Source organism: Pristis pectinata, chromosome 11 (assembly GCF_009764475.1).
Source record: "Pristis pectinata isolate sPriPec2 chromosome 11, sPriPec2.1.pri, whole genome shotgun sequence".
Lineage (NCBI taxonomy): Eukaryota > Metazoa > Chordata > Chondrichthyes > Rhinopristiformes > Pristidae > Pristis > Pristis pectinata.
This window is the reverse complement of record NC_067415.1, coordinates 30,607,083-30,620,613: the sequence shown is the minus strand read 5'-3', so window position 1 is coordinate 30,620,613 and position 13,531 is coordinate 30,607,083. Positions and strand designations below refer to the sequence as shown.

At 36.5% G+C, this 13,531-nt stretch overlaps 1 protein-coding gene across 1 annotated transcript in view; it reads right to left on the bottom strand.

Moving 5' to 3' along the window:
* micu2 (mitochondrial calcium uptake 2) overlaps positions 1-13,531 on the bottom strand; it is a 326,882-nt gene that overhangs the window by 63,206 nt on the left and 250,145 nt on the right. The window contains 1 exon segment of the mRNA XM_052026309.1: positions 7,850-7,906. Coding sequence (XP_051882269.1) covers positions 7,850-7,906 — 57 coding nt within the window.

Below are 13,531 nucleotides of genomic sequence, written 5' to 3'. Positions count from 1 at the left end.
CCACTGGACCTTTGTCAACTCAGTGAAGGATGTTCTTTGGTCTATCTGAAATTTGCTGATCTAGTTCAAAGAGCTGTCCATAAATGAAGATTATGGGCTGACACATTCCAAGGTCAAGGACTACATGTTGAGTGATGCATTGAAGCATTATGCAGCCACCACAGTGTGTCTTTGGGGAAAGGTCATGGTTTAAGGCCCTCCTGCTACTGCACACTGTGTAATTCTGCATAAAAGCCCCTTGAACCTATTGCTCATGGAATGTGTGTGAATGTTATAACAATATTATGTAGCCCTTGTAAGCAAATGGAACAGGATATCTTGTACTGGTGACATATGAATGTACAGTTTGCAAATTTTAGTAATAAAATATATTTTAGGAAAAACAAAGCCAAGCTAATGGAAAAGTGATATAACCTGGCCAACTTTTATTTCTCAATGAATTATCACTAAACTGCTGACATATTGCCTGCATGAATACAGTGATAATGGATCAAAGAGTAACTAACTGGTTGTGAAATATCAAGTGGGAAGAAGGTGTGAAAGGTGCCATACAAATGCAGTTTTAGTTGTTACCCTTTTCTTCTAACGTGTGTCAAAGAGACAAAGTGGCTTCTACAATACACTGAGAACTCTTATTTTTAAATCAGGTGGATGGCACTGCAAGATCTAATCCAGGAAATAAAAGGCAGCAATATTAAAGCTGATGATAACAACATTTTGCATTTATACAATGTAATAATGATTTGAAAATATAAAGCTAGTAATGGCAACAACAGATATACCAGATTGTCATAAAACCCATCCAGTTCATTAATGTCCTTTAGAGAAAGAAATCTGTCATACCAGGTCTGGGTTGTATGTGAAGCCAGATCCACTTATGTGGTTATGTCTTAACTGCACTCTGAAATGGCCAAACCACTCACTTGAATCCAACTTTCACTAAGGGATTACAGTGGATTAAAGGAACTCACAACTACTTTCTCAAGAGCAATTGGACATGGTCATTAAATGCTGCTCTTGCTAGAAAGCTGAATAAATAAGAAAAATCCTCCATTCTTTGCACCAATTTTACAGCATGCAGCATTGATGGTTGATAATATGGCTATTGCCATCTTCTGAAATTTCCTTAATCCCTCCAGTTTTCTACCTCCTAAAGATTCTTTTAAAACCTAATATTTTCACCTCAAATTATACCTCCCTTTTTAGGCTGGTGTTCATGGAACCCTTTTCTAAAGGGTAGCAATTTATGCCACAATCAGCTTTTCCTATCTGTGCCAACAATAAAAGGACATACTTCAGTTAATTCTACTACCAGTTCTCAGTCCATAATCTTTTAAATTGCAGATTTCAAGAGGTAATCCTGACAGTGAGTTGAGACCCTGATCACTCTTAGGGTGAAACTTTGCTTTCCACAATTCTAATTTTTCTGTCAATTATCTTAAATCCTTGTTCCATAGTTACTGACCTCTCTAATAGAAATAGGTTCTTTCTGTTCGCCCTTCTTAGATCTCTCATAATTCTATATACATCATCTACATCTCCCCTCAGCCTCCTGTTTTTCTAAAGGAAATAAACCAGCCCGGCCAATCTCTAATCATAACCAAAACAATCAGCACTGGCAATTTCTTTCTAAATCTCCTGTGCATTCTCTCTAGAGCTATCATACATTTCCTACAAAGTGACCAGAACTAGTTATGGCCTAACTAACAGTTTATTAAGGTTATCCAGCATGATTTCTTCCTCTTATAGTCTGTGTCTCAGCCAATAGAGGCAATTTTCCCAAATGCTTTCTCAAGCACTTTATCAATTTGTCCTGCTACCTTCAGAGATTTGTCAATGTGTCTCAGTTCTTTTACTATTTGTGTCTTGTTTGCCATCCCAAATGCATTACCCGACACCTTAAGAATAGAGTTCCATTTGTCACTTTTTTTGCTAACTTGACCAGACTCTTGATTGTTGCAACCTACAATTTTCCTCCCATCTGTCAACTGTTGCCAATTCTGATATCATTCGCAAACTTCTTAATCACGTCTTCTACATTCAAGCCTAACTCATTGATATACACCACTAAAAAGTGAGAGACGTGAAGTGTTTCAAATATGAATACTCCCTTCAACCAATGAACTTTGCTTTTTGTCAGTGATTCGCTTTTCGATCCAACTTGTGACATTCTCTTGGATCCCACAGGCTTTTACTTTCCTCTACAGTGTGCCATTTGAAACTATCCAATGCCTTGCTACAATCCATGTAGACTACATTAAATACTGTACTCATTGTTACATTCACAAAAATACAATTTAGACAGACAAACTTCCCTTAACAAATTGATAGCAATCCCTGATTAATCGATGCCTTTCTAAGTTTATACCATTCCTCAGAACTTCTAATAATTTGCCTATTTAGGCTGACTTGCTGGCAATTACTCAGTCTATACCTTTGTCCTGTATTAAACAACATCCGTGCCCATTTCCTGTCTACAAATCATTTCTGTGACATCATGACTTCTGGTCATGGATTTGTTTCAAAGTTATCATCGTAAATTTTTTCTATCTGTACTACTCATTCAATCTTGCTTCATTTGCCTTTGCTGTCACAGTTTCTTGATAAACCAATCACATCACACAAATTGGTGTCTCTCTCAGGAGAAATTTCTCTCTCATTAAGTGAAATTTATGGCCAAAGAACATCTAATGCAGTCCCCAAGAAGATGGGAGCCAACAGAAGCTTAGAGGAATCAAAGAAGTTCTGGATTACATTGTTTTGTGGGCCACTTCTCATAGATCACAGAATAATCAGATTTATTGTGCTGGGTTACATCTGGGAGAGAGGACTTGACCACCAAGATAATTGTCCACACGTGGCATTATCTTGTTGGGCATGAGCACATGGTAAAGATGTCTTATACTGTTGTGGTTTGATCATGGAGAATGAGAATGTTAAGGAAGAGGAAACCACCAGTAGGGCCTGAACTCTGCTTCAATCTGCCTTCAAAACATCCAATTACTCTGTAAATTAATTAAGGCATCTTTCTCCTAACTTCCTAATTAATTGGTATTGCTATTAACATTGTTACAATTTAGACGTGGTCCAGAACTGGAATATCCTCACACTGTACAAAGAAATTAATTGGTTCTTTGGGGACATGGTTTGTATCAGCAGAACCCAGCAAATCTCCTAGCAACACAATCAAGTGATTAAATCCATTATCTTACATGAAATTGCTGAATCGCTTAAGAGAGTGTGATGCTGGCAGCAAAGAACAATAAGGTTGGTCTACAGCAAGATTCTGACATACAAAATCATCTTAAAACAATTATCCTGCTTGTTTCTTTTGTCATATCCTTAAAATAAATAGGGAGCTCTTCAATGGAGATACAAGAGACTGCAAATGCTATAATCTGGAGTGAAAAAAAAACTTTGGTTTGCATATCTGTACGTGACTACTTTGAAAGTCAGTTTACCTTCCTTTTATGGCAGCCCAACTCTTCCCCTCTAAATTACCAATATGCTATGAACACAGCTATTAGATCAGGCATTTTTTCGTTTCATGGTTTGGATCTCACAAGTTCCCCCAAGGAGATTTTCAAAAATGATGTCAATTTTTAGACTTCCACGTTTAAATGAATGAGTGGACACCAGAGCCTGATATCAGTTTAACTCTTACAATAATGGTGAGTACCAACTGTCTTATTTTTAGTGGCTCCAAAGAAGCCACAGATTGGACTTGAAAAATCCATTTGAGTGTAAGGGATAAATCAGAATGATCTATTTTATAAAAATGTCACAACTTGCATATCCATATGTGACTACTTTGAAAGGCAGTTTAACTTCCTTTTATGACAGCCTAACTCTTCACCTCTAAATTTGCAACATGCTTTGAACACAACCATTAGACCAGGCATTTTTTAGTTTCATGGGGTTGGATTCCACAAGTATTCTCATGACAACAAAGTAGCTCTATTTGCTTTATTCTGCTGAAAACCCCAGGTAAAAGACAGCAGTCTTTTCATAAAACTTATTACTAATGGTTATTTAGCTTTCAGCATCAGCAGTAACAAGTCCCATTAGACCTTCTTTGTTCTATGCTTTCTTGCGCATGTGACATGTGAAACATTGCATGTTATACAGCTAACATTCCTGGCTGGTTTTCTTTACCACAGCTCAGTGATTGCCAGTGGGATGACCCATAATGCCAAGGTCTATCATGACCTCTAAAACTGCCTTCAGTGCATTTCAAATATTTCTGCTAACAAAGAAAATCACCGGCCCAGAAAATGAACTGGGTTGTTATCCCAAGATGCTTCAATATCATTATAAATTAGATCTTGCCAGATGCCAAAGATAACTTTAAATTCAAAGTTTACTCTGGTTGGGTTCAGAAGAATGCAATCTTAGTGTGGATAGATTTCAATTGTTTCCATATAAATTGAATTGTATAACAAAGGACCTTTTATAGCACTCAGCTAACACTTGGATGTAAAATCAATATACCTTTATTTATAAGGCATGTCGGGACAAAAGAATTATGATGATTTAACATTGCAAACTAAATTTTTAAAAATAGAGAATTTTAAATTACAGAGCTACTAATAAATAACACTTTAGTGATTGCAGGGCTATTAAAGAACAATTAAAGCTTCATAAAACAGCTAAAACTAATTTCCATTCATTTGGAATTAATACTTTGCTGTTCGTTCTCTTAATTTCTGGCTATTTCTGTCTTTCCATCAACGATAGCTCCACCCTAATTATCGTCATTGATAATTCAGAAGATATGATTTTGAATTACCATCACATAAAAGGCTGCAAGGTCCTTGTCGCCACAAAACAACAAATTTCACGACATACAAGTCAGTGATAATAAACCTAATTCTGATTCTGATTGTCCCCTTTATTTAATTCTTAACCCAACAAAACTTCTGATGACAGATGTTGCAGAAATATTTAGATATAATCAGGGAAAAGTTAAGTGCTGAGAATGACACTTCTAATTTTTATTCAGATTATGGAATAGAACTTTTTAAATTATTAGTAATCATGAAATAAACAAAAATATTATTCTACATCCCAACACATTCTCTTATTGATCATTGATATGAGTGCACAAACTTAGGAAAACACACCTTGTTCCAATGAGAGTATAGCTATCAGCAAAAGATTTAATAGCCCGAAAATAACAGCCCTAACTTATGCAAATTACAAAATAAAAGCAGAGGATTTGGTGAATCACTAAGCAACATAAAACATTCCATCAGGATGCTTTAGGAACATATTGCTGATGGTATTCTGGGCAAGACTTGCAAAGTTAACAGTTGCATTAACTCTGCACTGACTAGTATTTGTTTCTTTTATATATACAGTATATATATATACCAAGGATGATCCAGGAATGCTGCTTTCATAAGCATACTGGAAGTCAAGAGTGTGTTTAATTGCAATTTCTGATGCTAACTTTTCTGGCCATAAACAAATGCAAATGAAGGAACAGGCAAGGAGCCTTTATAATCACCATTTGATTGGTTATGTGGTTATTCTGTGAAAGGAACAGGTAACAGAATTTTAAATACTTCTAAAGAATAAAACTATTGCATGTGGTATACCATTTTCCAAAATAAATCTGTTTTGATCTGATAATTTCCATAAATACGAATTTCTTTTGGAAAAAATATATTTAGCTTGTTTTATATTTGAATGTAAACTTCTCATTCAGATGATGGCAATATCTGAGACTCACATTACATTCATAAAGTCATTACAGTGCCACAAGATGGTCTTTGCTAATCACAGAAGATGCTTTCAGCTCACAGAAAGATGCTTGGAATTTGCAGTTTTAACCAGAGGGCAATTCACTGTGACAATGACCTTTGGTCAACATTTCTAATCCCAGAAATTGGGGAATTAAATATTTAACTATTTCTTAATGGGTTTTGGGGTGTGATTTAATACATTTTCTAGGTGGTAATATATCTATTCTTTATTTTTACCTCTATAGAATCTCCCCGTGGTATCATAATAACTTGTTACTTACAGTTGAAAAGATAGAATGACAGAATAGACCCTTTATCAAAGTATCAGGAACTGTTGTCCACATGTAATAAAGTTTTAGTCAAAATTAAGCAAACCATCTTTGTGGAAGCTCGAATATGGATCATTGACTTTTTAAAGATAAATAAATGAAGGAGCTTCAGCCATGATGTTTTTTGATGGTACATAGGCAGAAGCTAACATTTAAGGAATAAATGCAGAAACTGCAACAGTTATACATTCCTTTTTGGGACAAAAACACAAAAAGAAAATCAATCCAACCATGGCTAACAAAAACACTTAAGGGTAGTATTAGATCCAAAGAGAAGTCCTACAAAGTTGCTAGAAAAAGTAGCAAGCTTGAGGATTGGAAGAATTTTTGAATTCAGCAAAAATGGACCAAGAAATTGATTGAGAGTGCAAAGAGTACTAGAGTGAACTTGTGAAGAATGTATAAAGGACTGTAAAAATTCCTCCAAGTATGTAAAAAGTAAATAGATTACTGAAGACAGATCTAGGTTCCTTACAGCTAGAGACAAGAGAATTTATGATGGAGGACACTGAAAAAGCAGGTCAATTAAATAAATCTTTTGGCTCTGGTTCAATGGAAAAGTATGCAAATAACTGTCCAGAACTTCTATGGAACTAATGAAGAAGAGGAGTTAAAAGAATTAGTATTTGTTTAAAAAAAAGTGCTGGAGAAAATTAATGAGGCTGAAAGTCAACAAATCCCCAAGGCCTGGTAATTTACGTTGCAGAGTTCTAAAAGAGGTAGCTATGGAAATAGTGGATGCATTGGTTTTTATCTCCCAAAATGTTGTAAATTATCAAACAGTTCTTGCAGATTGGAAGGTTATAAATGTAACTATTTAAAAAAAGTGAAGAGAAAACAGGGAACAACAGGACACTGAAAAAATATCAATGGGATTAGATGTCAGAGTGGAATTATTAGTGGAGTTATGGTCCATAACATCAGCATGGAGTTATGAAAGGGAAATCACAGTGAACAAACCTAAAGGTTTGGTAATAAGGGCAAAAGCCTTCTGAAAATCCAAACATACCACATCTACTGGTTCATCCACATCTATTTTACCAGTTACATGCTCAAAAAACCTATATGTATGTCAAACATGATTTCCTTTTATAAATCCATGCCAACATCTAATCCTAACAGACCAATGCCTGGGATGGTGGGACTATTATACGAGGCGACATTGACCTGTATTCATGAGAGTTTAGAAGAATGATGGTTAATATGTTCTTCAGCCTATGAAAATTGCCTTAGTGTAGGTGGGTGGCAGGAGAAGGTGGGATAGGTGGGGGGGGGGGGAAAAGAAGAGTTGATGGGGATGAGGGAGGGTAGTGTAGATGGGTGCTTGGTAGTCAGCATGGAGACAGTGGACTGATGGGCCTGTTTCCGTGCTGTATGACTTTATGATCTCATTCAATATACAAAATTCTGGATGCAGGGAAGATGTCTCTGCTGGTGTGGAGGGTGTCCTTCAACCAGGGATCACAGTCTCAGGATATTGGATAAGACATTCAGGACAAAGATGAGGAGAAATTTCTTCATTCAGAGGTTGGAAGGACTGTAGAGGCCAAATCACTGAATATATTTAAGGAGATAGATAAATTTTTAGATACAAAAGGCATCACAAATCCTTTTGTAGAGAGAGAGTGGGAATATTGTAACAAGCAAAGGCTGTCATGATTGCATGAATTGTGAAGCATGCTCAGAGCTTAATGTCTTGCTCCTGCTCCTACTTTTCAGTGATTTCTGAGTTAAACATGTCAAACAGTAACTTGAAGGAATGAGATCACTTACTGATGTAGAATGTGCTTCTAGCTTGTGTTCTTTCTTTTGACCAATGATGCTCTGCAGCTGAAATCAAATCATTTTAAAATGTTTCATATTTTTTCTTAATCATAGCACCAATGAAACAGCACATAGAGATAATCCAGCAAAACAGAAGAAATCAGATGTTCATGCAAACTGTCAACAAAGAAACAAAAAAACTCATTTCCCCTTTCCGATCGAACTATAGGATTCAACAAAGCATTTTCTGAACAGTTTTGCCTTTGAAGGTAAAAACAGAAAATACCTGAAACACTTAGCAGGTCAGGCGGCATCTGAGGAAGGAGTTTCAGGTTGCAAACACTGTGTCTGAACCTTGGACCTGAAACATTAGCTCTGTTTCTCTTTCTACAGATGCTCCCTGACCCACTGAATGTTTCCAGCACTTTGTTTTTATTTCAGCTTTCCAACATCTGCAGTTTTTTTTTGATCCTCTTTTAATTTTGAAGATGTACGCTGTTTGATTTAAAACATTACATTCAGCTGTGTGTAGGGTAGCCTGAATAGCAAAAGTAGATACCATTATTTTTCAGGGCTTTTCAAGACTTGTACATTAAATTTGCACTCAAACATCAGTACAAAATCATGAGACTGGCAAACTGTCAGTAATGATCCTTCATTAATATTAGCTGAATTCCCAAGGGAGACATTGAATATTTACAAAATAATTTAATTTCAATGGATGTCTATCACACACCATGAGGTAATCTTATTCGTATATAGGCCCAAAGCTGATAATAGAAACTCAATACTGATTGTTCCCATGATAGGTGAGAGAGAGAGTTGTGGTGGAAGAGGGAGAATGTGGGAAGAATTTAAAATGACTCCAACCTATTGTATATGCACCTGTTGCCCATTTCACAATGCTAGGTTTTGTGCTATGGAGCATCTCACTGCACAGATACTCAAAGTCAGGCTTCTGTTGGAGAACTGGGAGTTTGATTTAAGGTTTCACAATGGTGCACAAGTTTCCCTGGGATTCAACAAAGTGAAACCTGCCAGGTCCACAAGATTTATGCTATTTTAAGTACTTTATATGGGCCAGGAGGGGGCAGATGTGCATTTCCCAGCAGTTCAAGGAAGCCTACAGCTACTCCTCTGTCAACCATGGATTCCCCCATTCTCCTGCAATTTAATCTTCCAATCTATGCTCCAATCCCAATGTTCTCTCTTTTCCCCAGCCCACATTTTCATACATCCTGCTGTATGTATTTTCATACATCACCTTCATCTGTTGACCAGGTAGGAAATATTTCCACAAAATATTAATGGGACCTAAATATACCTCACCTCCCTCATCTTGCTGGAATTTTTTGGTCTTTTTAGGCCCCACAACCTCTCGGAAAATATCTCGGTCTACACTATTTTCCAAAAGAATTCTCAAGTTTGACAGGTAGTGCATGAATTCCAATAAATAATTCTAAAGTTAATCCAGATGATTGGAAGCAATAAACTCTCTCTGGTTTACCACTCACCAAATTCATCTGTGGAGAGAGAGAGAGGGATATCCAAATGCAGCAAGATAAAACCAAGACCTTTCAGTCACTCACTGTTTCATGATCAACACAGAATACAACTTAGAATAAATTCCTTTGGGTACGACAGTGCGTAATGCGGCAAGAGAAAATCAGTTTGCAAAAGTATGCAAAATTAAAACAACAACAATTATTTTATACTTTTCTATAATCAAAACAAAAAGACAATGCTCTTGTACCCATGTCCATGCCAATTCTATGGAGATTCTCCTATTGATTGTGACTTCATATTGAAACATCCATGTCCAAGAGAAAATTTAATAAACTGACTTTTAATAAATACTCTTAATTTGCATTACAATTAGAACACCAACATTCCAATGAAAGGTCCTCAGCCTTAAATGTCAACTCTCTTCCTCTCATTAGGGCATAATAGCAGGAGGAGGCCATTTGGTCCTTGTGTCTGCTCCACCATTCAATGATCATGGTTGATCTTTTACCTTACTGCAACTTTGTTGCACTGTTCACATCCCTTAATTATTTATTCCACATCCCCCAACTATGATCTGTTGCAGTTAAGTTTACTGTGTCTCACTTAAAACTATCAATCTCTCCACAGATGCTGCCCAAGTTGCCAAGTACTTTCTGGATTATTTGCTTTTATAGAGTTGAGTCTAGGTTTTAATGCATTTCAAGTGCTTCCATCTAGTATTCAAATACAAATCGTACAACTAATATCATCAATATTTTTCAAAATATATTATGTTTTGATCTTTATTTTAAACATTGCTTAAATACTATTCCATTTTGGAATGATACACGGGACATGAGAGCTCCAATTTATTTTTCTGCATTTGTGCAATTACTGCAATCTTCCTCGCTTTTTCTTTTTACAAAGGCAGTTCTGACAATTGACATTTGCTAGTATATCTTCAGCTGTGCATTGAAAAATGAACTTCACGAAATATAAAGAAGTGCTTAAGGAACAAAGGTATGGGGATCAACAGACTCTGCAGTCACGGAATTGCCCATCACTAGGGGTGACCATTGACCAGAAACTCACCTAGACCAGCCATATGAATATTGTGGCTATGAGAATAGGTCAATGGCTAGATATCCTGTGGCAATTGACTTATCTCACAATAACCAGAGCCTTTCCACCATCTATGTGGCACAAGTCAGGAACATGATGGAATACTCTATGCTTGCCTGGATGAGTGAAGCTCCAACAACACTCAAGAAGTTCAGTATCATGCGGGACAAAGCAATTTGCTTGAATAATACCCCATGCACTATCCTAAACATTCAACCTCTCCACTACTGGTATGCAGTGTGTATCATCTGCAAACTCCAAGGCTACTCTGACAGCCTCTCCCAAGCCCACAACATGTCACCAAGAAGGATGAGGGCAGCAGCTGCAAGGAAATGCCATCAGTTGCATGTTCCTCTCCAAACTGCACATCATGAATTCTTCAATACTACTGGGTCTAAATCTTAGAATTCCCTACCCAGCAGCATTGTAGGAGCACCTTCACCAGAAGAACTGCAGTGGTTCAAGTTGTTAGGTCACCACCATCTTCTCAAGGGCAATTAAGAATGGACAATAAATGCTGGCCACTCTGGCATTGCCCAGTTCTTCAAAAATGAATACTTCTAAAAAAAAAGTTGTTCAGTGATATTTTTGTTTCTGCTGGACATACTTATTTAAGTTTACAGTTTGTTTGGCGTTACTTGTATAGATTCAAATCCATACAAGTTTAACCAAATCAAAAGCAAAATAAAACTTCAGTGTCAAAAGTCAAAAATGTCCTCGTGAGTAGAATATTGATACCATCCCCCTCAATAAGGTTTTACCCAAAGTTTCTCCTTTAACAATAATCACAAAAATAGTTATTGATAACGAGTGGCATTTTGTCATTTGCGGTGACATTATGGCATTTCATGTTCAGACTACAGCTCATTTGCCTTTGCTTTTTCAATTGTTGCACAGTATCTGTGCACAGTAACAACACTTTTTAATTATAAAAACTTCAGAGAATTGTTGGAACTGCATGTATCTGATCAGAAACAAGCCTTTTATAACAGCTGTGTCCGCATCTCAGATGTCCAACTGTACTGACTTGCTATATTGTTTCTAAAAACTTGTTTACTGTTTTCAAACAGAAGAGAAACAATTACTGCTATCCAGTTCCAGATTTATGACGTACCTTTCAATAAAAGTTGCACGTATTTCCTCATTTGAGCAGCATTAATATAAAAAAGGAAGCATTATTAATTAAACCATAGTACAACCACTGCAGTGTTATGTGACGTAACCTAATTAACAAACTGTTTTGTTGCAGACATGTAGTATAAAGTTAATTACATTCTTTTCCAAAAAATAGTCATTTCCTATTTATTCTTTTTTTAACCTCCCCAGTTATACATACCTGTTGCTGGGAATATTGATAAAACTATCAGCAATCTTGATAAAAAAAAATCAAGAGTAGTTTCAAGATGGGCTCCTGTGAGATTTTATCTCGCCAAGTAACTGCTTTCCACTTCCAATTTGCAACATTGCTTCATCTTGATCAACTTTTCTTTTAAAAGACTTAAACACTGTGATGCACGAATGAACAAGATTAAATGTGTCCATTTATACATAGATCTAGAGCTGGTGAAAGTGTGCTTTCAGAAAAATTATTCCTTTTGATCCAAGTTTCCAATTTAGCTGGGCTGCTAAAAATGGCTCTCAGGTTGCATATGTGCACCAATCCATTTTACTGAATATAAACGCGCAGTTAGATCAATTAATGAGAGCTTTTCTGATTTTGAGTTTTAACTTGGTGTAGGTTCAACTAAAACAAGTGAAATCAACTGAGTATTTTGGACTTTCATGTCAGAATCAATCAATACCATGGCATAGGAGATGGTTGCTTAGACCACTGTTCCCATCTCTCTTTGGTAATGCTAGCTAATTAATCCCGGCTCTTTCCCCATACACCTGTATTTTAACCCCTCCTTCAGCTGTTTAAATAGGTCTTTTCAATGTTACATTGATTCAGTTTCCAGAGCCCTTACCAACACTCCCTATCATAATAACCAGCTGTGTAAAATAGGATTTCTCCTCCTGTTACCTTCTGGTTCTTTTTAAATCAACTTAAATCTGTTCTCTGGTTAACTGACCTATCTGCCAGTCAAAACTATTCATGATTTTGAACACCTCCAGAACATTTGCTCCTAACTTTTTCTACTCCAAGGAGCCTCTTCAATGTACACATAACTGAAATCACTCATTACTGGTACTATTCAAACACATTGTTTCTGCCCCCTCACTAAGGATCAATTTAGCATCCATATTGCAACTGTTCCTTTATTCCCTTAGCATATATTTTTCTCTAACAACTCTAGCCCTTGGTCAAATGCTATTTGAAAGTTCATATACTTAACGCCAACCATACATTACGCTCAAACATAATTTGAATTTTAACAAATCTATTCTGACTTTTGATTGATTAACTCATAACTCCGAGAGGCATGTATGAATTCAGAATCACCATCAGAATGAGGTTTATTATCTGACTTGTATGTTGTGAAATATGTTGTTTTGCAGCAGCAGGACAGTGCAAAGACATAAAATTACTATAAACTACAAAATAAATAAATAGTGGGGGGAAAAAAGGAATAACAAAGTAGTGTCCATGGATTGTTCAGAAATCTGATGGCAGAGGGGAAGAAGCTGTTCTGAAATCATTGAGTGTGGGTCTTCAGGCTCCTGTACCTCCTCCCCTATGGTAGTAATGAGAAGAGGGCATGTCCCAGATGGTGAGGGTCCTTAGTGATGGATGCCACCTTCTTGAGGAAGGGAACGGATTTTCCATTGAATCATAATGGAGGAGAGAATTAGAGAGACTAATGGAGGTAACTAGGACCAAAAAATCTGAAAGCAAGTCACTTTGTGCAGTGGAACAACTAAGAATTGGAGGATAACACAGAATTCTGACATGTTTTGGAACTGTGGCTTTGAATACATTCTATAGTTTAAATACAGGGGAAAGAGTTTGCATTATCTGCATTATTTCTTGTACCTGAAGTGCTCGACTGGTACAAGATTACTAACTTTTACAAGGGGGGAAAGCACGTTGCATGCCATGAATTATCGTTTGTCTGAAATAGGACATATATCTTGCATGTTTTT